The 25,384-nt window shown below is 40.6% G+C and overlaps 1 protein-coding gene across 2 annotated transcripts in view; it reads right to left on the minus strand.

Moving 5' to 3' along the window:
- SESN1 (sestrin 1) overlaps positions 1 to 25,384 on the minus strand; it is a 54,105-nt gene that overhangs the window by 13,527 nt on the left and 15,194 nt on the right. Inside the window, exons 1-3 of one of the 2 annotated variants that reach the window (XM_056856150.1) lie at positions 10,708 to 10,797; positions 1,711 to 1,776; positions 777 to 977 (exon numbers count right to left, since the gene is read on the minus strand). In XM_056856150.1, coding sequence (XP_056712128.1) covers positions 777 to 977; positions 1,711 to 1,776; positions 10,708 to 10,797 — 357 coding nt within the window. Of the gene's footprint in view, positions 1 to 776; positions 978 to 1,710; positions 1,777 to 10,707; positions 10,798 to 25,384 lie in introns of those variants that run through there. The other variant, XM_056856149.1, reaches the window with a different exon arrangement.

Here is a 25,384-nt window from a genome sequence, read left to right on the forward strand (position 1 = left end):
TTGGAGCCCAACTAAATAAAATATAGAATAGCTGAGTAATAGTAACAGAATACAACTAGCTAAAACTTTCTGGGCAAATACAGAGGAATGCTATTCCATGTTCCACTGAAAGACTGTAAAATAGGAACTTCAATTAGCAAGTGTCCTAAATTAAGACAGAATACTGAATATTAGAATCAAACAGTGCATTATACAAGAAAGATAACATGTTCTAAATGAAGTAGGCACTTTTTATATTTGGTGATATTGGTTGTAACTAATACTGAGAGACAGTATTTCTGCTAACTAGTTTACTAAATTTTGTAAATTTATTAAGGGTTGGATCATATGACTCCCTTCCACTAAGCTGGATCCTATGGCTCTCTTCTGCTAAATCTTCCTTCAAGGGGAAAAGACTTCCTCTGAGAGTGACTTTTTTGCGATGGAGGAAGATTGTCCAATCCTATACTTATTTAAAAATATGACTTATACATACTAAAAAGAATTTTAAAAGCCAAATAAACTGCCATTATTGCTTCCCATTTCATAGTGCAACTGACCATATCAACCCAGGATGGACATCAACAAGCAACCCTTTTTGGTACAACAAAATGAAGGAGCTGTGCAAGACAGCATCATTTGTTTTTTTATTTTTATTTACAGTCCGCCTTTTTCTCTGGGAGTCAAGGCGGATGACAAGTGCGATAGGACTATTCAGTCAATCAGTAAGTGGATTACAAAATATGGTAACATTTGAATTATAACAATAGACCTTCCAGGTTCATAGATCAACCTACCATGATACCTATGTAGTGTCGATAGTGAAGAGGCAGCGGGCCATCCATCTGCAACAGATAATGCTGAGTTTTCAAAAAACTCTCTAGATACTGTGGGTGGAAAACCATCACTAAGGTAATATTGTCCAAACGCCCTAAAGTTGTAAAAGACTCTGCAAACAATGCATGCATTTGGGTATCTTCAGTGCTCACTTGAAGAATCTGTTTAAATTAAAAAAAATAAAAATATTATTAGCAGTACTTCTAAAACAATCACCCTACTGCACATTTGTTAATAACTCAGCCCCAAACCAGATTTTAAGCCTAATATACCAAATGAAATTTTATTCATAACTCTGAAGGCTTTCAGCACTTCTCTAGTTACAACAAATGAATCACTTTCAGGGAGCATATATGAAGAGTGGGTTTTAAGTCAGATTTTAAAGATGAAATAGCAGCTTTCCCAATATGCTGATAGCTATTTTGGTAGTTGGTTGTAGTAGGGGAAACATGTTTATGACTTTAATCCATGTGACTCAGATTGGAATTTGAACAAATTTATTACTATCAGGGTCATCCAGTTTCATATCAATCAACACAATGCAGAAATAGAACATAGTGCAAGAATGCTGGTTAATGTAGCCCCTACAACTGAGGAATGAAAACTTATTCTTTAAACTGTAGGTACCACAGTAAGAAACACTGGTGTCTTTTTAAGATGCGCTAAATGAAAAATGTGCTATTAAATACCAAAATTCCACACTGAGATTATTGTTTTCTAACTCAGCAGATTACTGCCAAACTCCCATGATGATTTACAGCAGTCATCGCTGTGTGCCATACTTTGCACATCAACAGCTGATTTCTCGGCCAAAAGTAGGCTCTGAATTTCCCCCCCCCCTGAAATGCAACAAGTTCACCATGTACTTGCAAAACAAGTAGCGCCGCAACGCACCTCCATCTCTGGGATGAATCTGCTTGGTCCTTGTCCCAGTGGTCTAGGAATCCTAACTCCGAGTTCCTAGAAAAGAAAATTATACTATCTGAACTTTTAGCTGTAAACATTTCAGCTGTGGCTCCAGGGGAAGCAAGAATTCACCACTGAAACAAACAGAGCTGTTCTTGTTTCAGAAGTGCTGTCTATGTATATGGAAATTTTCTATCCCTGCTTCATAGCTAACCACACTTGTTTACAGTGTACCATATTGCTGCCACTAAAAACAATGAAACCTGGTTCACTGAAAACTTTGTTTTGCATGAAGTACTTGGCAAAGTGTCTAGGACAAGCAGTTCAGTACACAGCTGCCAGCTGAGTAATGTCAGCGATACCAAATGCGTTTGAAATACATCTGTAAACCAGAAGCGGAGTCTTTCGGTATCTTTCAGGAGGTGATGGGAGTTGTGATCTTCTCTAATATATGTTTTAAGTTGTTACAGATTTTAACCACAAAAGTAGAAGATTTAGGCAAACTGACCATTTAAAATGACAAAGAACAAGTAGTGGTTTCTCAGATAAACTTACAGCCTACTTAAAATCCCGCCGACCACAAAACTTTCACTGAAAGCACAGACTCTCTATGCACAACTCAGGTTGTATAATGAGCGGAGGGCAGAAGTCCCTCTGTGACAACTTTAGGGCCAACATATGCAATTAGCAAACCCACCACATGAACAGAATACATCCCACCCCACAAACTGGGCCAATTACAGTACACATAGAGTAAAAAAAGAAAAAGAAAAAGTGAATTTCTTAACATTAAAATTTATCATGAACACACAAGTTTCAGTAACTCTATAATGTACAAAGTGGCTCAAATGTAAGTTTTAAATTGTTAGCCGCCTTGGCAGCCTTTGAGGGCAGAAAGGTGAGATATAAATTTTGTAAATAAATAAAATAAAAAGTGGAAAATAGCTTCACTGAATATGTTAAATGATGGCCTGTACTTTTTAAAAAATGTAAGATCACTTCATTAGGAAAAAAACTTCATAATTTTTTAGCCACCACAAACCTGACATGATCCTCTCATTGGAAAAAAGGAATATTTTGTAGCATATTAAGGTAGGCAAGCACCAATGATTACAATATCACACTAGGGAGCTCTGAGTTCTAGTCCTCAGCCATGAAGTTCACTTATAGTGCAACCTTAACTCTTTTTTTCTTTTTTTTTTACTGTATGTGTACTGTAATTGGTCCAGTTGCAAGCTACAATTGCAGAAAGGAATTCTACTTATCTTATTTCTGGTAAGGAAATAGTTACATTATTGAATAAAGTGGCACTTCCTCAGATACAACAGAAAGAAGGAAAATAATTTTCCTCTGGAACTTACTACAGAGGTCAGTAGATAAAAGCAAGAGTCCAGCAGCACCTTAAAGACTAACAAAATTTCTGGCAGGGTATGAGCTTTTGTGAGTCAACCTCATGTCTTCAAGTACAGAGGCCAGTTATTTCTTGACCTGGACATCGTGAAATAAGAGATAAATAAAAATGGCAGAGAAAAGCATGTTTATTCAATATTGTAAACTTACTTATAGCTCCCTAACTGAATGGTTTCATGAAAAAAGCAAATCTTGTAATTTTATAGACACACAAAATTCCAAATTCTCAGATAGCTAGAATACGTATTGGCTGTCTCTGATGCAATCAATAACACAATTAAGGGTTTAAAAAGTCCTTCATGATCATACTACAAGATCCCAATATAAAAGTAAAAAATAAAATAAACTTATTAGTAGGAAATATAAAAGACATGACAGTATTTGTTATCTATAACAACAAGAACACATGGTGGCTGTTCTATAAATAATTGCTTCTAGATTCCAACAGTATTTTCTACTACATTAAGCCCCTCCACAACTCTGTTCCTGCCTAAATTGTTTAGTTTTTTAAAATCCCTATCATGCCAAGGCAAAACAGAGATAACCTTAGTCAACATTTTTACAAATGAATGCAATTACTTCATGTTGTCCTTGATGCCCCCAGTCTATTATTAGCCCTATCAGAATGGCATGCCGGGCCTAGCCAACTGCAAGGGAGAACCGGGAATTTTCTTATCTGTACCTTGCCTTATACTGCCTACTTCTGCAACATAGTTTAAAGGCCGCAGACCAAGGGCAGAGCTTAGTATCTGCAACAATGGTCACCTGTGTTGCCTAATACTATGTCCTAACACAATTTGCATATTGGTAGCATGTTGTAGCTGTTAGATAATACACTCATGCACATGCATGCACACAGCACAACTTTTTTGCAGTACTGCTAAAATGAAAGGCTAAGCCCTCTGCCACAAGTGGCCTGAGTTGGCGATCCTCAGGATTTCTACAGACATATCACAATGAGATCAGCATAATATTGATAGATCAAGTTGCTGTCCTCAAATATTCATTACAGAAATATACTCACTTTTATAAACTAATGTTTCATTACAATCTCATAAGAATCTGAAATGAAGCATTTACACATCACATGCAATACATTTACTTAATTTGTATTAGAGTATAAATACTTTCTTCTCTCATTTACAGTTACCCCGCACAGACTGCAATTCTATTCTAAGGCTGCACGCTTAAAAACAGGAGTGGATGCTCTGCCTCTTCAAGGGAGACATATCCAACTTCCACATTAAAAAACACCTGATGCGTATGGGAGAAGTGAAGAAGACGATGCAACCAGCTAGGGCTCTCCCCTCTTTGCATGCTTACCTTTTCAAATATTTGGGCGGTGCTTTAAAACTGTTCTCTCTTGAAAAATGCTCCCAGATAGATGAGGGTGGCTTTAACTGACAATCAATCAGCCAGCCAATCATCACTGTGCAAATCCATCTTACACTACAAACCAGAAAAACAGGTTTCCACCGAGCATGATCTAGGAGCTAAGTTCCTCGTGCATTCAAAAAGTGGTGAGTGACTCAGGGCACAGCTACACGATACACCCTGTTCCCTGGTTGGGTTTTGACCTAACATGTACTGATGTGTGTAGCTCTAACAGAGCCAAAACAGCAGCTTCTGTGGGACCGTTTCAAGTCGGGAAAATGGTGCAGGAAGGGAGTCTTAAGCCCCTCTTCCCTGCCATACCACCACCTCCATCTGAATCAGGCTATGTGTGCTTCAGAATTATGGAATTCCAACAGTTTCCACAGCAAATGAGTTCTTTAAAGGATTTAAAAGTTCTTTTAAGTACCCCTGACATAATCTACTGACAGGTAGACATCAAATTGCCCAAAGCCACAACAACTCGACTCCTGAGCCAAAGTTTCTCAACACCTTAGAATTAAAACCAAAACAGTCCGATTATCCTTTTAGAGAGGCTTTTCTTTACCTTAAGGGCAACATTTCTTTTACAGTTCAGCATGTAGTTCAGCCTACTGGCTAAATATAAAGATGTTGAGGCACTTTAGTCTTTGAAGTACATGCTCTCATTTTCTAACACAATGCTCCATGAACCAATGGATTATACAATCTGTAAACGTATCATGAAGAGCTGGGATGGCCAAATATCAGTATACAGGTAACATTACACAAATACCTGTTCAGTCTGTCATGGAAAAGAAATTGACCTTGAGCCATTCAGATATGGCACGGAGTTTCTTGGAGGAAAATCCCCATCAAATTATCTCCAATCTTTTTTTCCTCTCAAATTCACATAATAGTGTTCCGTGTCCCCCCCAGGAAATACTCATATAACACAAACATGGAACATCATTTTCTCCTAAAGGATACTCCCACACTGCCTGCCCATCCTCAAAATGCAAGTATTTTTCTGCTTAGTAAATAGGGGAAATCTTGTAATTTCTTACGGTGAACACACAGAGAATGAGGGAACAGACCAGGAATTTACCCCCAAATGTGAATAATGTTCAGGGGGGCATGTCAGTTTGTGTATGAGCTAAACTGAAAGTAAACCCTCCTCCCCAACAATATCACATTTGCCAGTCTCAGTCACTGAGACTGGCTATAGGGTGGATTTTTTTGAAGATTGCTTAAGCATAATAAACACAGATAATTATCATGATTTTTGTAAAGATACCTCCTTAGGGAGAGATGACGGATGAACATTCTGGGTGGGTCAGGTAGGTTGCGCTTGCAGCAAAACTGGGAGTGGAGCTTCCAGCATTCTCATTTTTGCATGGCACCAGTTGTCACCATATCAAAAGACAAAGCATTTCCACACACTCATTGTGCAGTCTTCTCATCAGAGCCTGACAATGTCATCTCAATTAAGGACTCTCCACGGAGCATAACCAGGGAGAAGTTGGCTACTGATGATCTAGAACTTAAAATTTAAATTGAAACTGTGAGCAACTAGGAATGTTTTAAGATTTTCACTGGTTCCTTATTGCTCTTTGGTATTGAAGATGTGGCTTTTTACCTACTTGTTCTCAACACCAAGAACTTTACAGATCACCTTATCTTTAAAAGGAAATTCTCTTTAGTTAGTCAACAAGGACCATGATAGTTTCTCTGTGGCCACCAAATATGAGCATACCCATGTCCCTCCAATGCAAACTTGATCCTTCCTTCCAAGGGTCACCCAAATTCAAGCATGTTCTAGATTAAATGGAAAGTTACCGGTATATCTTTAAAAAAAAAAAAACTCATTTCAAAATATGTAGTTACCTATTATCTACCTAAAACAGCAAAGTAGATGAGAGGAATTATCAGTTTGAACACCATATTGATTAAGAATTGTCTCAGTTCCCAAGCTTGTAACATTATTTTAAGGAGCTCTAATTGTGTTTAATTTTGAAAGGAGAAATAGAATATAAGAACGGAGCACAGTGTGTGTGCACCCAAAATCAGATCCCCTGGAAACACCTGGGAACCATAATTGCCCTAAACAGTGTGGGTTTGCAGTATGTATGCTAGGCAGCATTTTCATTCATATGAAACATACATACACCATACTTTGAGACCTAGCAATTAGGCCCATAGAGAGCCAAGCATGGTTAAAAGTGGCGAACTCTAATCTGGAAAACCGGGTTTGATTCCCCACTCTCCCACATGAGGCCACTGTGGTGTATGCCCTGGTAATATCTAGATTAGATTACTGGAATGTGCTCTAAATTGGGCTGCCCTTGAAGACTGTCCAGAAGCTACAGTTGGTACAGAATGCTGCAGCCAGAGTGTTGACTGGAGTGGGTCGTAGAGACCATATCATTCCAGTCTTGTTCCATCCACACTGGCTTCCAGGCTCCATTCATAGTGCTGGTATTGTCCTTCAAAGCCCTGTATGGCCTGGGATTAACATACCTTGAGGAGTGCCTCCTCCCATATGAACCTACCCGCTTACTCCAGTCCTCCTTCGGTTGCCTTCCCCATCTGAACCTAGATGGATGGCAACCCCCTGTCATGGCACCTTAACTCTGGATCTCCCTTCCAGGAAGATTTATCTGTCTCCCTCTATTGGTGTCTTTCACCAGCAGGTGAAGACTTTTTTGTTTTGTCTGGCAATAACAGTTGTTGGCCCTCCTTCTAGTGTTGTTTATGTATTTTTAATTGAATTTTATAATTTTAATTGTACTTTTAACTGTTTTAATGTTTCTTATGTTTGCCGCCTTGTGGATCCTTATTGGGTGGAAAGGCGGCATAAAAATATTTTAAATCAATAATTAGTTGCTGAAAAGCAGAACAAATGTTGCCCAAAAGAACAAAATAAGTGCCTTTAAAAAAGAAACTCTTTCAAGTCAGCGAAATTTTTAATCACAATATCTCTTAGTATCTCTTAAGGAGCCCCGTGGCGCAGAGTGTTAAGCTGCAGTACTGCAGTCAAAAGCTCTGCTCACGACCTGAGTTCGATCCCAACGGAAGTTGGTTTCAGGTAGCCGGCTCAAGGTTGACTCAGCCTTCCATCCTTCCGAGGTCGGTGAAATGAGTACCCAGCTTGCTGGGGGTAAAGGGAAGATGACTGGGGAAGGCACTGGCAAACCACCCCGCAAACAAAGTCTGCCTTGGAAACGTCGGGATGTGACGTCACCCCATGGGTCAGGAATGACCCGGTGCTTGCACAGGGGACCTTTACCTTTACCTTTTTATCTCTTAGTTACTTGTTATCTTGGTATCTGAAGAAGTGAGCTGTGGCTCACGAAAGCTCATACCCTACCAGAAAATATTTTTGTTAGTCTTTAAGGTGCTACTGGACTCTTGCCCTTTTTGATTACTTGTTATTAAAGGATCTACATTTTAAAATATGTCTATGGACAAATAATAAGTTCTACAAGTAACTTGCTGGTCTTTGTGATTCATAATGTGCACCGATGCACATTATGAATATATGAGCTTGCCTTAGAGTAGACAGAGTCCAAGCTAAATATACTGACTGGCAGTCACTCCCCAAAGACCCAGGTACAGGTAGGTTTTCCACAGCACTGCTACTAATGTCTTTTAACTAAGGATGCCAGAGTTGCACCTAGGATCTTCTTCAGACAAGGTATGTGCTCCACCCCTACAACCTTTCACCCTTTCCAGAGTGTTTTGGTCACCCAGGCTTACAAAAACAGGAAAACTGACCACCATCCTCATTACACATTTCAGGCTCAATGAAAATTTTTAAATATTTAATCTAACCATGCTGCTCCCTTATTGTGTTTCCTGCTTAGTATACAAACATTACCAGATTTAACCTTGTTGACAACAAAACAATAAGCTCTACATGAGCATTAAAATTAGTTTCAAATACGAAAAAGATTTTTAAGTTAAACTGATTTCTGCTTAACTTCCCATGAAAAAGGATATGGGTGTACAGTAGTTGATTTAGTCGCTTCTCCAATTCTCTTCTCACATTTCAGGACAGGAATAATCTGCAGTTTCAAAACCACACTACTGAATCTCTTACTTAGTTACATGTCCCAACTTCCATGTGTCTCTCAAATGTCACTTGAAGACAATAACTCACTGACCATGACGCTGCTGATACCAGCTACCAGTCATTCTTGAACGCAACAACTGGTATCCCATTCCCGGTTATTTTGACAGGTTACACAAGCTGTTACTCAAAACTAGATTTCATGCTTTCATTCTGTTTGGGACACTAACTACAGTGTCTTCAAGGGAGACCTAGCCTTTGTGATATGCCTTATGAGTTTAAAGTACTGGTGTATCTAATAGTTAATTTACATACAAACCGGGGAAGTTTCTGATTGTGATGAAAGCATTAGGTGGTCCATGAGATCTCTTTCATAGGTCAGAGGTTTTTCTCCTGCCAACTGCTCTAACAGAAGTCTATATATGACGAAAAACTATAAAAATGACTAATTTATTTTCTTGTCTATCATTTTACATTTTGACACATGATTTCTTGAGGAGAAACATTTTAGAAACTAAGCAAAAACTACCGCTCTTCCATATTATGTATAATTTTAAAACATCCCCATTATATTCAACTACTAATCAGACAGGTCTGTTTTCATCAGTGCTGTGTCACAACAACTTACTAGTGTAATCCAAATAGACATTAAATATAATTTATTACTTAAACAGATTTTGTAATTCCTTTACAAAACACTCTCAACCACCATCTTCCTCAAGAATAAGCAGGAGATGAGAGACACAAATATTTATTTTTACATAAAACTGCACCATTGTGTATAGGATGTTACCAGTTTGCTGCATGTATTATCCTGTTCTTCACTATATCCATATACTAATATACTATATTCCTTCAAATATCAGTAATATTAGTCTATTGCTCATTCAATGTCTTCTTGTACTGACCTACACTGGGCTTGTTAGATGTCTACTTGTATGGTCTGTTATCAATTTACACGGTGTCTTTGAGTCTTGCTGAGCTTTGAGCCTCAGTCAGAGAGAGAGAAAAAAAGAAAAAATACATCAACTTTGTGGTTAAACATGAAGCTCAACGGTTAATTTCTCCAGCAATGAATTTACCAAGACTTGCCCACAATATCCCAGCCATGCCAGAACACCACCACCTACAATACAAGGCAGGCACTGGAACGATCCTTCTATATTCTGTAAGGCAGTTTCCACAGGACTACAGAAATGATCAATTTTTGTATGCATTGAGGGACAGTCTCAGAACAAGGAGTCTAGGATTTGAACATTAGTATCACACCCTTGCCTGCTACTTTGGAATATGTGCATTTCAAAGATTGTAAAAAAACAAAACCTGTTACAGCTGCAAGTTTTCAAGGAGGAAAGCTGCAATCAATAACCAAACCACACTACATATTTCAGCCTATTAAAAATTCAGATGCTCACTAACTGCAGTGCCAGGAATGCAATTTTGTCAACACTTCAAGACATACTCAGAGAATTAAATTGGTTTGTAGCACTTTGACTTCGATTTGGAAGTGCGTTAAGCTGTTTTAAAGGTGACAATTACATTTGTCTGTTCTGAACCAGTGTGCTTTTCAGCAGCGTAACCAGAGGTTTACCCAAACAAATCGTATCACTTATTTTTACAAACAACATCTGCAGTCATTTGCAACGTGCACAGGGGCAAGATCGTTGCTAGGTTGACAAGCACCAAATGGGCAAGCTCCATAAAAGTGCTCTCTCTCTTCCCCGCCCCCCAGAAGGTCCATGATCACTATTGCTGTGAGCCGGGCATCATCGCTCCGGTTTGCATGAAAGCAGTCAGAGCCAAAAGCCAGCAACTGGGTGACTGAAGTGCCACACAGCTGCTTCCCTTAACCAGACGAGCCTTGCTGGGCCGCATTAAACAACCCAAGGAGATAATAGACCCTGATGCACGGGAGGTTTTGCCTTGCCGCTCTCTAGATGCCCATTTCCCCCCATCCAAACTCTCAAAACTCAACGATATGCTCCCATGTAGAGTTTTGAGGACTCGGATGGGGGGAAAGAGCTGCAAATCCAAGGCAAAACCTCCCAGGCATAAAGGGCAAATGCCCCTCCGAACCGACTGGGTCAAACGCGGCTGGAAAGGCCGCCCCGGCGGACTCAGGGGGCCCCCAATGCTTTGCCCCGTCCCCGTACCTTGCGGCGCTGGCTCCCGCAGCGGTTGCACGGGAAGCCCTGCACGGCTCCATAGCCCTGGATCTGGCGGGCTGCGCTCGCCAGCTTCATGCCTGTTCACAAGGAGCTGCTGGTGTTGCTGCTGGTGCCGGTGCTGCTGCTGCCGCTGCCGCCGAGCCCAGCACGCGCGACCACCGCCTCCCTTCTCACAGCAGCAGGCGAAGGCTGAGAAAACAACCGCGGGGAAGGCGGAGAGTCCCGGGCTCAGCACCAACAACAAGCCCTGCAGAGCCCGCCCCTCGGCCGCTGCCTGCCAATGGCCAAGGCGCAGAGGGACCCGGGCGGGTGGGGCAAAGCAAACTACCTGGAGACAATCCACAGTGGGTCGCCTGTCTGTTAGTCTGTCTGCAGTAGTCAAAAAGGGCCAGAGTCCAGTAGCACCTTAAAGACTAACAAAAGTATTTTCTGGTAGGGTATGAGCTTTCGTGAGCCACAGCTCACTTCTTCAGATACAGCTAGAATGTCTTTGAATGTATCTGAAGAATGAGCTGTGGCTCACGAAAGCTCATACCCTACCAGAAAATATTTTTGTTAGTCTTGAAGGTGCTACTGGACTCTTGCCCTTTTTGACTACCTGGAGACAGATCCTGAGCCGCCTGCTAAGAGGATCTCGGGGGGAATCTGCCTTCGCGGGTCCCATTTAGCAGAAGGGGAGGGAGAGGGCTGATGAGCTTGCAGTGGCAATTGGCCAACAAGGACAGATGTTAATTCACAGCGGGTAGCCCTGTTGCTCTTTCCTACTACTGCAGACAGACTAAGAGCCCGGTAGCACCTTAAAGACTAACACAAATATTTTCTGGCAGGGGGTGAGCTTTCGTGAGCCACAGCTCACTTCTTCAGATACTGATCTGAAGAAGTGAGCTGTGGCTCACGAAAGCTCCTACCCTACCAGAAAATATTTTTGTTAGTCTTGAAGGTGCTACTGGACTCTGGCCCTTTTTGACTACCTGGAGACAGATCCTGAGCCGCCTGCTAAGAGGATCTCGGGGAGAATCTGCCTTCGCGGGTCCCATTTAGCAGAAGGGGAGGGAGATGACCTTGCAGTGGCAATTGACCAACAAGGACAGATGTTAATTCACAGCGGGTAGCCCTGTTGCTCTTTCCTACTACTGCAGACAGACTAAGAGCCCGGTAGCACCTTAAAGACGAACAAAAATATTTTCCGGCCGGGGGTGAGCTTTCGTGAGCCACAGCTCACTTCTTCAGACACAGCGTAGAATGTGAATCCATCTGTCTTTAAGTTCACTCTCCTCTACTTAAAGACAGATGGGTTCACCGTCTAGCTGTATCTGAAGAAGTGAGCTGCGGCTCACGAAAGATCACCCCCTGCCAGAAAATATTTTTGTTCGTCTTTAAGGTGCTACTGGGCTCTTGCTCTTTTCTACTACTGCAGACAGACTAAGAGCCCAGTAGCCCCTTAAAGACGAACAAAAATATTTTCTGGCAGGGGGTGAGCTTTTGTGAGCCGCAGCTCACTTCTTCAGATACAGCTAGAACGCTGTAGAATTGTCAAAAAGGTGTAATGTTTGAATTATTGCACAGTTACGAAAAAGGCCTTTTTATGACACAAGACAGGTCACATTGCACCTTAAGAGCCATGGAAGCCAAGAGATCCAAAATGTTTCATTTTAAGAATGCTTTAAATGGGCTTAGGTGGCAATGGAAGTGCAGGTGAAATGAGACAAAGGCAGTTCAGGAAAGGTTTGTGGGGGGAAAACCTTGTTAGGTGGCATGATCTTCACCTCCAGATAGCCCAGCCACTCCAGGCTCCGTAACATAAAACAGTATCCTCTCAAGGAAAACAATGAAGAGACAAACCTTCTGCACTTTGGCCGTTCTAGTCATTCGACCCAAGGTACTGAAGTTGCTTCAGATATTCTTTTGTGTTTCATATGTATGAATAGCTTAGAGCTCAGTCAGATGTGTGAAGACTCAGTAAGTTTATACCTCCTTAAAGTTTGAGATATACAAAGGTCAATACCTAATCTGATACAGCTAGGTCAAGTTAATAATTGGATGCCTCACTTCTCTATTTCTCAGTCCTCCAACTGGATCACAGGTTTTGACCTCTTCCGAGGCACACAATCATTCTTTTCCAACTGCACATACCCTTACTGCCCATCTGATGCAAGCATGTGTTACATTTTGTGTTTCAGACTACCAAGACAGACCAAAGTCTTCTTGCAGCTACTGAGCTGTTGATCTTCCCTTCTCATGGCTTAGCTGATGCCATATTCTCTAGCTTGTTGGCTTCTCTCTCCCTGCCGTTTGCCCTCATCACAAAGGCCCATGAGTCTCCTTGTAAATCAGCAATCCCATTCTTGTTTCCCCCAGCTCCTGTTCTCCTCCCTGCTCCAAGTAACAGCTACCAGTGGTAATGGATTTAGAACCTTTGGTAATCCCAGGGGGAGTACAACCCATTATTTGTAAAATCTTGACCCATGACCATATCTAGGTCTGTTACTATTAACATTTACACTGATTCACCATTCCACACATCATCCTAAAAGTCGATGCTCCAGCTCTGGAAAGGCTTGAGTGTTGTGCTTCTATGGGTACCAATACCATTACAAATATGTATTGGTACTGCCATACCATTACTGGTAATTAAGGTTGGATTTGAGGTGATACTACTCAATGGAATGCAAGTCCTCTGGATCAGGAAAATACTCTTCCATGCACTACAGTAGAAAACAGATGTTTTCTCAGATAACTTTAGTCTCTAAATGCCAAAACATTATTTCCAAAAAGAGCTCAGCTCACTTAATATCACAGATTAAATAAATTTAATCGTAATCAAAACTCAGTCAAGAAAGTTAATGAGAAAAGGCAACTGACCGAGGTGTTTAAGACACTTTTTGATGATGTAAAGTTTTTTTTAAAAGTATTGGACCTACAGCAAATTAGAAAGGAAAAGCTATAACAGTTTCTAATCTATCATACCTTCTCGAAAAGAATAAAGGGAAGAAAGATAAGAAGGAGACAGAACCGAGGAAAGCAGCAGAAAGCAGTTCAAACAAGTCACGCTCCACTTTCTAACTCTGCCCAGGAGCAAAGAAGTGAGCTTAGCAACAGTTTTACCCAATCAGAGATCAGACAAACAGGTACAAGGCTCAACTTCTCAAAAAGTCCAGCCTCCCCAAGCAGCCTCTCTGATTGTGTGTTGTAGAAGCCCAGTTTAATAAGCAAGTCTTTATGTTTAATACTCCTCCACTTGTTGAATCAAGCAGATGTTTTGAAATAGAAGGATTTTTCTCCATTTAGCTTTTCCATTACATAATTCTTCTTTTGTGGCAGTCATTTGACCCAGAAATTACTGTTTAATTCTGTTCACTCCCTTGTTCCATTAAATTCTTTATCAGGAACTCATTGCATTCCTAAATGTAGAGTTTGTAAAGTACTTCAGTGTTTTTATTTCACAAAGACATACCAATTGCTAGCCACTATATTCTCAACAAATTGGTGTTTCAGAAACTGTACTGCATTTGCTTTATGCTAAAAGCTGGAATTTATTTGTGTGTTTGTGTATGTGGAGGTTTTTGCAGTGCAAGTAACTGCCGCTTGTATAACCTCTGACCATTCACACTGAACAGTAAAACTATTTTAAGTACAGCCAGTTTCGTTTCTAGAAAACATGTTTACAGGCATAAAATAATCCTTTTTAAAGACACGTAATTCATTATCAGCACAAAACCTTAAATAAAACTCCTAAACCTCACTAACTTTTAAAATAGTCTATAAATATATCAGCTTAACCATCTGAAAATAAATTGGAAAGTACATGCAGAAGGGCCAACACAAGCACCAATATATTTAAACATCTCCCCTCCACCCACAGTGTGTGGTGAAGACAGATACTACTTTTTACTTCCAGAATGAAATCAATATTATTTTCATGAAGTACTACAGGATAATCTGAAATATTTCTCAGAACTCTTACCATGCAGGGGGAAAATTACAAGTAAAGAGTGATAAATGTGCACAAATAAATGAGGTGCAATGAGTCACTGAGGCAAGTATCGGCTGCTCCTAAGCAAGCAAACAGCTATATTTTAGCCCTCCTTTTTCAGCCACCCCAATTATCTTTCCCTGGCCTGCCAAGAGCCTTAGAGTTGACCTCTCCCATCCCATCAGAGACAACTGCAACAGCCACCTAGTAGGCACACAGTCCAGGCAAAGATCAGCACCATGCAGTTATGGTTCTATATGTCTCTTCTTTAAGGGTCATCCTGTTATAATATTCCTTCATATTCTGGGCCATTGCTTCTCCTACCTTTAAAGAGCTCCAAGATGACCAGCATGATGCCATGACACTCCTTCCAGCTAAAGAAGCAGCGCTGCATGGCAGGGAGAGAAGACCGTGGCACCTTTGGAGAACTATTTGCAAGACTCAATTAAAATAATGAAATAAAGGCAGCTTTATGCAAGATGCTGAAACTGATGGCTGGTGTTGCCTGCATACAATGAAGAATTGAGGCAGAGTAGTCAAGCAGTGAGTGCTGTGCTCTTGTGCAGACCATCAGCAGGAAATGCAAATCCCACTCACAGGTTCACCCTCTTAGCAAGTTCCTATAAGTTATGTGAACACTCCGCTGAACATAAATCATTAGAATATTTTTAGCTCCACCCCCAGGAATGCCCTGGGAACACCCCCCCAAGCCAGCGTGGGATTTCCCTTCCAGGAAAGCCCTGCTGGTGTGGCTGCGCTGGCACCGGACACCAGCGGCACCCAGATGCTGGCGTATTTGCCCCCGTGCTGGCATAGGTGCCACCTTATTCTGTGATAGGGTGGCACCTATGCCGGTGTGGGGTCATGGAGGCTCCAAAGGAGTCCCCCCCCCTTTCAGGAATGGACTGCCCATGTCTGTGTGCAAACAGACATTATCACAAAACAGTTCTATCACAGAATAAATTTTGTGGGAACATTTTGCAAAATCTTGCTTGCCCCTTGTTTGGGTTATAAAGGCAACCTATCAAAACAAGGCATCCATGGGTCTGAGAAGCCCACAACGACATGGTGGCAGCAATAATTATTATTAGAAGGAGGAAGAGAAAGACCGAAAAGTGTGAGGTGAAAGCGAGTAAAGAACCAGCAGAGTGTATGTGTGTGTGTGTGGGGGGGGTGACTATGGGATGGAGCTGAAGAAAGGGAAATTGGGCAAGAGACAGAGGGAGCAGGATAGACATGGAGGGGGGACATGGGGCAGGCAGGAAAAAAGTGAGCAGGGAGGGAGAGAAGTTGGGAACCAGAGTAGAAGGAGAAAAAGGAACAGAAGCTAGAGAGAGAACAGAAGGGAGGATTTCCCCTCTCCCTTGACTCCACCTCTTGCGATAGTCTCCAAGTGCACTGGAGACATGAGTGGAGACCTGCATTAGTTTATATCCATTATGCCACAAAAGAAAAGGAGTACCCAGAATGTTTTTGCATGCCTCTAAAATTGCATGTGCACAGTAGGATATCAGCAGGACCTATAACAAAGGGGTAGAAAAGAAGAATTATTGTATGCCAGATATCAAATATTTGCCTCTTGGCTTTCCAGGTTCAGTCATATTTTTGGGTTGCACTCCTGAACACACAATACTATTGAAGACAAAGGTACCTGCACTCCAAAAAGGGTTGAAAGCAACTTTTATTTCTTACTGGTACTGTCCCTCTTGGGGAGGGGGCTTGAAGCAGAGAATGGGAGGTACTACTTTGCTGTTTTCTTACTGGTACTCTGTACCAGTCTGTATCAGCTTACTTTCACCCCTGCTTCCAAGTAGGACTTTGTCCTAGATGGCTTTCATATCCCCTGAGCTGTCAATAGAATGTCAGAACAGTAGACTGTTCTGATCTGTCCTAGAAGTGCCTGAAAACTCATGTGTACCTAGAGAATGAAGACAATGTCAGCTATGCAGTGTCAGAGGATTGTTGATGCTAACTATTAAATACCTAAAAAGAAGAAATTCCCAACTACAATTTTAATTTACTTACTTCATTTATATCCCACTTTTCTCCCCAACAGAGACCCAAAGTGGATTTCCTCCTCTCCATGTTATTCTCACAACAACCCTGTAAGGCAGGTTAAGCTGACAGAGTGTGACTGGTCCAAAGTTACCCAGCAAAACTCCCATGGCAGGGTTGGGATTCAGCTTCTAGTGTGACACCCTGACCACTACACCATGCTGGCTCCCGATGTAGTTGCTACAATTGAACAAATGAGTATTTGACTGGATTCCTTCCCAACTGAATAGACATACTGCATGAAGTGTTAACACATTATAAACAGCAAGGTTCTCATTACTGGGAAATTCTTCTTGACACCCAACACCCCAATCCTAGTTATCTATTTTGCCAGTGATAAACTGAGCAGGCCATCATTTACAAATGCAAAGAAACCTTTTTTGGAGAGTAGGTAGCCTAAGGGTTGAATAAGTTCAAGTTGAACTACAGAAAGTGTGTATTGCCTGCCAAACAGACACTTTCCAAACCTGCATGCTATAAATATACAGCATTCATGACTCTGTTTATATCTTGTACGGCTTTCTAGGCTCCATGACTAGCTGCTGTTGACAGAAGAGAATTCCCTTTATGCAGACTAATGAGCACTAGATATTTAAAAACGTCTGGTAATTGTTTACCAGAAGTATTTTGCAATGGTGGTTTCTATGAATAATGAAAGAACACTTTCTTCAATTTGTTTGAAGATTCCCAACATACTGGGATGGATCCTACTCCATACTTACCACTCTCCCCAAGCAGAGTTTGAAGGCTCCCTCCAACTTAAGCAGCTCTGCTGTTCGAGGAAATGCCATTTAAGTTGAAGAAAGGCTCCTTGGAAGATGTTTGGATTCACCCCAATCTAACTACCAGTTATTTGTTTAAATATTTTGTCCCATTTTATTCCACACTGGGCACTCAGAATGGCTTACAAATTTGAACAAAAATATACAATCCAACAAGCCCCAGTACAAACTTCGCACAGGTGATGAGCCATAAGGATGTGCTAGTTCTGCCAGCCCACATGGCTCACACAGGGCCATAGGCTGCAAGCCACAGGCTAAGAGCACCTTAGGCACAAGCCAAAGGGCAAGAGACTATGGCTTTCAGTTACCTGCCAAAAGGAAGGGGCAGACACTCGGCCCAAGTCTCATTCAGCTGCCTCAGATATTTCTAACCAGCTCCATCGCTCTGCACAGGTAGCAGTTTAAAAACTGAAAGTTCAAGATATCCAGTACAGGCTAAAACCTTTCTCCATCTGTCAAACCCTAACAACTTAACAGTGGTCAAAGCTACTTCATTTAGTTTTTGAAACCTTACTTCCTTCTCCCAGACCTTGCAAGGGAAGTCGCTCTTTGTTTATAGATCGCTCCCCACACTGCCTGCACCAACAGGATTAGCCTAACTTTGTCCCCATGTCTCCTCAAAGGACTTAGCCATCCTATGAAGGCCTCACTCACCTCCACATCCTCTAATGTGTTACATGCTATCATGTGCCAGCAATACCCCTCTACCACTCACACTGGTCAAACTCCACATAAAAAAATGCACAAACTCAAACTGCACATTAAAAATGGAATCACACAGAAACCCCATGGGAAGCCCATCAACCTCCCTAGCCTTTCACTAACAGACTCAGAGGTTGCAGCAGAAGAGTTTCAAAGGGAGAGACAGTGAGAAGCAGCAGAGTTAAGGGTCATATGTACATTTGAGACAGGCAAGCTTGGACTCAGGAGTCTCTTCTTATTGATTTAGTGTACACTATTCATCCTAGTTTGTTAATTCCTCAACAGCTGGGAGCGGTCCACACCCACTCTGAGTAGATTGTTTACTCTTAACTGGATCTTGTTTTCAACTGTGCTCTGCTATGTTATATAACATAACATGTCCTAGGAAACTGGGCGAAGGTCTCTTTTTAATGACTCCTTCGCACCACCCTTCTGCGGTTCGTAGTTGTAGAGATTTGTATACATAAATGTTTCTCACACTTCATGTATCTGACCACTGACAAAATCTTATGCAGTGATACATTTGTTTTTAAGGTGCTATGGACTTTGTTGTTTCGGCTGCAGCAGACTAGCACAGCTCCGCAGCTGGAACTGGTCTTAATTTTTAAGACTATCCATCTAATTTAGCAACAGTTTGTCAGATACAATTAAATCTACACAAAAAGGACTTCCTCATAGGAATTAACATGAAAACCTATATGTAAGGTTGTAGTATAGGCTTAATAATCTTGTATACATCCATTCCTACATGGAAATTTTGGGAACCAGGTTAGCCTTGTGGTGCACAAAAGCCACCAGTTCTAAGCAAACAGTACAGACAAGTGTTCACATACATGATGGTAAAAAAGCTGTCAAGTCACAGGTGGCTTATGACGACCCCTGCTGGGGTTTTCAAGGCAAGAGACGTTCAGAGGTGGTTTGCCATTGCCCACCTCCATGTCACAACCCTGGTATTCCTTGGAGCTCTCCCATCCAAATACTTACCAGGGCGGACCCTGCTTAGCTTCCGAGATCAGGCTAGCCTGGGCTATCCAGGTCAGGCTACATACGGTAGTCAGATTTCATTACCACTTGTTATTTACTCTTGCAATTCTGGAACAGGACAAAACTGTAAATAATTTGCATAACTAGAAAAGATCACATCAATGTATTTAAAAATTCTGTAATCAGAGCAAAGGTTCCTCCAAACATGGTAAGTAAGTAAATGGGGAAATTGATGACACAGCCTCAGCTGTGAACAAGAATGCCTGTTCAGATGGCAAGGAATAAGGATCCCAACATCTAAGCAGAAATGAACAGCCCTATTCTCTAAGGATTCAAGACGCAACAGGAAAAGTACACTGTAGCACACACTGTGTGTTATTCTCAGTAATCAGAAAGGTGTTCTTAACTTGGTAGCAACTGCAGTAGGTAGTCAAGACCCATCCCTCTCCTGCTCATGGTGCAAGATAAAAGACACTAGAGAACTGGGGTTATTTACACACAGTACTCATTATGATGTATGCTACTGGGGGACTAATCACAGAGGCAGAGGGTAAAATATGAAATGTGATTTTAATCTTTTTGGTATGGAGTTCAGAACAACCTTGGCTATGATACGAGAACTGAGTTTGAATACTCTAAAACTTGAGGTAGGTTTCAAGTTCACTTGTCTTTTAAGTACCCAAAGCCATGATCAGTATGGTATTCAGCAAATGATTTTACACAGAATGCTAGAAAATTGAAATTTAATTTATTCTGGGGGACCAAACCAGAATTAGGTTTTCTGTATCCAATCTCTCTGCCACTGTTCAATTTCCAAGATTTTTCCAATATACCAGATGGCCTAAATTGTGACTATGGGCCTGAGAAATGAAAGATTTTAAATGCTGGTTTTTATTAGTCTTATGCAATTCAATATATTCATTTATTGACAAAATCTCTGGTGGGAGCAGTAAATTCCCATTCACATAAGCTAATTAGTTTAAGGAGTATGAAGATTTAACTATGCTCGTTATTTACTGTTTAAAGGGGATTAAGCCAGTTTCCTACTGTTTTATTGGCATCCAAATATTTGCTGTATATATTTTACCTACAATAATGTTATGAGAAGTCTAGCTATGCGTTCAGGAACTGTCATCCCACAACACTGACCTGTCAGCTGTCATTTACCTCTTCTTTAAATCCCTCAAGTTCCATTAATGTTGGCGTTGCAGTGAGATTGTTGGATATACACACTTGCCAAATATAACGGTTCGACCCTGACAACCTGAATTTGTCCAAATTTCTACCACCAAAGAACCATCTTGTTGTATTTACCAATTCAAAAAAAGAAAAATTTGCATTTCAGTACTTTTGCAAAAAGTTGCTTTGTAAAATACTTCTACAAACTTCTGTATCTTTTACCAACAATCATGGCCTACAGAACTTATAAAGAAAAAAGGTCACAGATATGTTGGAGTTTGGATTCACTTATTATAAGGTATTTAACAGAGCTGTTTTGGAATTGCTGCACCATATCTCACTTGATAACACAGTCACAGTCACGGAGAACAGCAGTACATTGCCTGAACAAATAATACAAATACAGAGCAAAGAATAGCAAAGAACAATTAGGTTTAAAGCGGGGAGGATGGGCCTGCTTCCTATATGCTGGTTGATGTACCAAACTAAGTAAATTTTGTCATTTGACAGACTCTACAGAAATCTCCACTGCTCAATATTAGTCTAAAATTAAATTCACTGTTTGTATTATTAACTTGACCTATACCTAAAAACAGTTTACAACAGCAGGTTTTTTTTACTACATGGTAAATGGATAATATTTAAGAAGCCTGTTCATTTTCAAGCAGAGAACACCAGGACATATTTTAGATGTGAACTGGGCTTTAAGTTTCCCTTAAAATGACAATCAGGCATTCTGTTTTTTTCAGCACTTTTAAATTTGCCATTCATTTTTTAAGTCTTTTTTTAATCCATTGAAAGATTCCCCCCCATAACATTATTTCCCATTACCAAATGAATTAAGCTGCATACAATGTTTAGATGCCATAGGTCCATGAAATGTGGAAAACTGTGTATGTTATAACCAGGAAGTGCTGTTTGACCATGTTCACCACCAGCTCCACTGGAATGCTGACAGTGACAATACAGTGTTATTATCAGCAACTAGTTTCATTCGCAGTCCCCTTTAAATAGGTTATGGTGGTTGAAGAACCACACCAGAAAAACCAGACTCCATTTCCTCCACCTCCAGTCTTCCTATTACTATACAGCCTGAAATACAGCTGTGATAAGCAAGGAGAGAATAGAAACAGAGATTACAATACCCTCACTTAAGTGCTTCAGTTTTGGGGACAGGTAACGCCAGAGTGATGGAAAACTGTAGTACATCTTTGACATTAGTTTTCTGTGTTGGGCTAATTCTAGATTATCTCCCATCTATCTTTTTGTTTCTGAAGGACAGCAGGAATACAGGACACAACAGTAAACGGGAGAGTCCACAGATTCTCATCTTGCTTCCAGACTCATGGTTCCTCTTCTACAGAAAGAGGAAGGATTAAAAGATGGGGGGCCCAGACCACATCTTCCAAGGAGCTCAACTAAAACTGTGCACCCTTGTAAATATATGTATTTGCTAACCCCGAGTGTAGTGTGACTAACAGGTCAGATAGGGCATGAGTAGCAAGGACACACTTAAAGGAAGAAAGGGCTGGGTACTGGTACCAAGAACATTGCTATTAGGAAAATGTTCTGTTAGGATTGGAACTGATGTGAAATGTTATATAGAACACGGGCTGGCAAAGGCCCAGAAGCAAAGCCTTTGCAATCAATAGAAGGGAGATTAGAGATGGAAAAGTGGCACAGGGATTGGTGGCAGTATTAAATATTAATTGCTTATCTATGGTGAGAAACAAACACATGATGGGCATCAAGGGGGTAAAATGGGTATGAGCGGTGCAGTAGAGGGCAGCTTCTCCCCCAAAACACACTTACAAGGAAGTCATTTACCCTACCCTCTCTCAATTTACTTAGTCAATTTCACACAGTTGGTCTTCCATATTGGTTCTTTTCCCCACCTGAAAGTAACACATACCTTTCCAACTGCCTCCTCCATCCTTTATCTAGTTTAAAACACACACACCTACAAACTGTTTTTATCAAAGTAAATCTGCATCTTTGGCACATACGTATGTTGATGCTTAGATGATTGAAGTAAACAATTCTATATGCAACATTTTGGGTGACAATTGTAATTTATTTAATTTGTTGATACCCCACCTTTCTTTCCTAATGAGACCCAAAGCAGCTTACATGATTCTCCTCCATTTTATCCTCACAACCACCCTGTGAGGTAGCTTAGGCTGAGTGGGTGACTGGCTGAATGTCACCCAGTGAGTTTCCAAGGCATGTGTGGGGATTCAAACCTTGGTCTCTCAGATACTAGTCCAACACTCTTAACCACTACACCACACTTGCCAATTCTCAATTACATATACATTTAGAGAAGATAATGATAGTCTTTACTTGCTATTTAAGCAGTAAACAACTATAATTTTCTTTCCCAGCAAACTGTTACGCTGTGAAGTTTCCACTTGTAGCAAAATAGAAAGGTTAACCTGTTTCCAGGCCAGTGCCTTTATGTGGGAGAGAATTGCTTATCTGCTTCCTTTTGTTTCATCTTGTATTTAAATGGACTGAGGGCACAAAGATGTTTCCTGTTCAACAATGTATCACAACCAGATTTAAAAAAAATCTTTCATAAGGAATTGTAATGAAAATATGCTGCAGCTTACTTTAATAGATACTTGGTCAGATCCAGTCAACCACAAATGAAGCAAGTTCATGGAAAGGATATTTGCCTCCTCCCACTAGACACACTTGGACCCACCAAAAAGCTTCTAATTTGGGGAGACCTTCAGGAATAGTATGAAGCAGCACATGGGATTTGAGCAAGGGGGAATAGCTTTCGTGGAAGATCTTGCTGAGTTTGCAAAACAGCCTGTACAAAAGTGAGATTATTTTGATCAATAGCCCCTTGTGCTGAATCCTATGCCATCCCCAAAGGTCTCTCAAAACCTCAAGAGCAGCTTTTGGGGGGGGTATCAGTGTGGGTTTCAGGGGTCTGGGAGAAAGGAGGACTTATACATTTTAAAAATAAATTAAAAATGACCCCTAATATGGGCTAAAAACAGTCTCAAAAGTAGTTCCTCCAATACAGGTAACCCATTATTTGAAGACTTAGTGTGAAAGAAGAAAAACTCAATAAAAAAGCCTGTAGGTGCCCAATGGCAGAAATCTCCCATTTTAGACAGTTTTGCTCAGGAAGTATACGCAGCAGTTGAGGTGAATGTGTTGTCTGGAGATGTAACATTTCAAAGAAATTCTAAAGTGATGGGTGGGGGGTTATCCTATAAATTACAGGGAAATGTCACATATACGTAATATTTACTTTGTTATCAAACCTAAAATTATGCTATTCCTTTAATATCATAAAACGCATCACTTACAACTTAGTTAACACATGAAGTTAAACTACTTGGCATACTTATGGAATTTAAGAGTACACATGCATTATTGCGCAGCTACATGCACACAGCAGCCCATTTAGCCTGCACTCGCCAAAGCTTGGGAGCTAAGCAGGGTAAGCCATGGTGGAAGACAACAGAGGAAGACAACTGAGGAAAACTGGGGTTGCTATGCAGAGGAAGGTAAAGGCAAACCACCTTTGCTCCTCCTCTCTTGACTTGAATGCCCCATGGTTGGGGTTGCCATGAGTTGGTTGCAACTTGACAGCATGTTCTTCTTCTACATGCACATGACAGAGAGAGAAGAAACCTACTGAATCCTAAACTGTCTTAGCATGTGTATCTTAATTCTCAGGTCAGAAAAAATAAATATTGAACCTACAAAACAAATGTTTTAGTAAAGGAAATACAGTATATTATTTGAAAGAAACTGTTTTATACAGACACAATAGGGCTACCTGCATGTGAATATTGGCTGAACTTTATAACACTGAAGGCACTGAACTCTTCAATATTGTATTGTCATATACATTACAGCCTATTAAACACAACAGATCTTGTCCACAGATAATTAGACATAACTGAAAATATTGTATGTATCTTCAGTATACACAGGAAATTATTATAGATTTTTTATATAATACATCTACACATTGAGTGTTTTATATAATACATCTACACATTGAGTGAGTACAACCTGGTCTTAAAAACTATTTTATGCAATCAAAAAGAAAATTCTTCATAGGAATATTCTTCTATTGCTCTCCAAAATTTCCACTTTTTTCTTCCAGAAAAATAGGGAAAAGTCCTCAGAATAGGGCTACCAATGCCAGGTTGGAAAAGTCCTAGAGATTTGTGGGGTATAATGCCAAAGAGTCCACCCTCCAAAAAAGCCACTTTCTCTAGGAGAACTATAGTCTTGAGTTCAGTAGCAATTCTGGGAGATTGCCAGGCTCTACCTGGAAGCTAGCAACCCTACCTCAGGGGGAAATCCAAACTTTTCTGATCCTCGGCCCTAGTCTTCACAAGTAAAGGCTCTTTAAAAAAAAAAAAGCTTTGCTTTAATGTACACACTACTGCACAGAGCCAAAGAGCCTCCCAGTCTTCAGCATTTTGTGTTTTTAAAGAGAAGCTTTACCATACACATGAAGCTGCCATCAGTCCATCAAGGTCAATACTGCCTACTCAGACTGGCAGCAGCTCTCCAGGGCCTCAGGCAGAGATCTTTCGCATCACCTACAACCTGATCCTTAACTGAAGATGCTGGAGATTGAACCTCAGACCTTCTCATACAAAGCAGATGCTCTGCCACTGCTGATTTACAATATCCAAGTGGAAGTATTCTTCTCTTACATATTTATGTTCTTAAATTAAATCAAATAAAGATAAATCAGTATGAAGAACCTTCAACCTTATCTGAATTAACACAAGACATAAAATAGTATCTCTTAGAATATCTTGTTAAATGTTAAAGACTTTGGCTTATTTTTCTTACACAAACACATTATTGCAATTAAGTAATATTTTGTGCTCATACACATACAGTAAAAGGTATCTCATTTGGGTTCTCATATAACTTCTTACATGTGTCAACATACTGCTAGGCTTGAAAAACTACTCTGAGCTTCAGTTTGTTTTTAAGT

Source organism: Euleptes europaea, chromosome 10 (genome assembly GCF_029931775.1).
Source record: "Euleptes europaea isolate rEulEur1 chromosome 10, rEulEur1.hap1, whole genome shotgun sequence".
Taxonomy (NCBI): Eukaryota; Metazoa; Chordata; class Lepidosauria; order Squamata; family Sphaerodactylidae; genus Euleptes; species Euleptes europaea.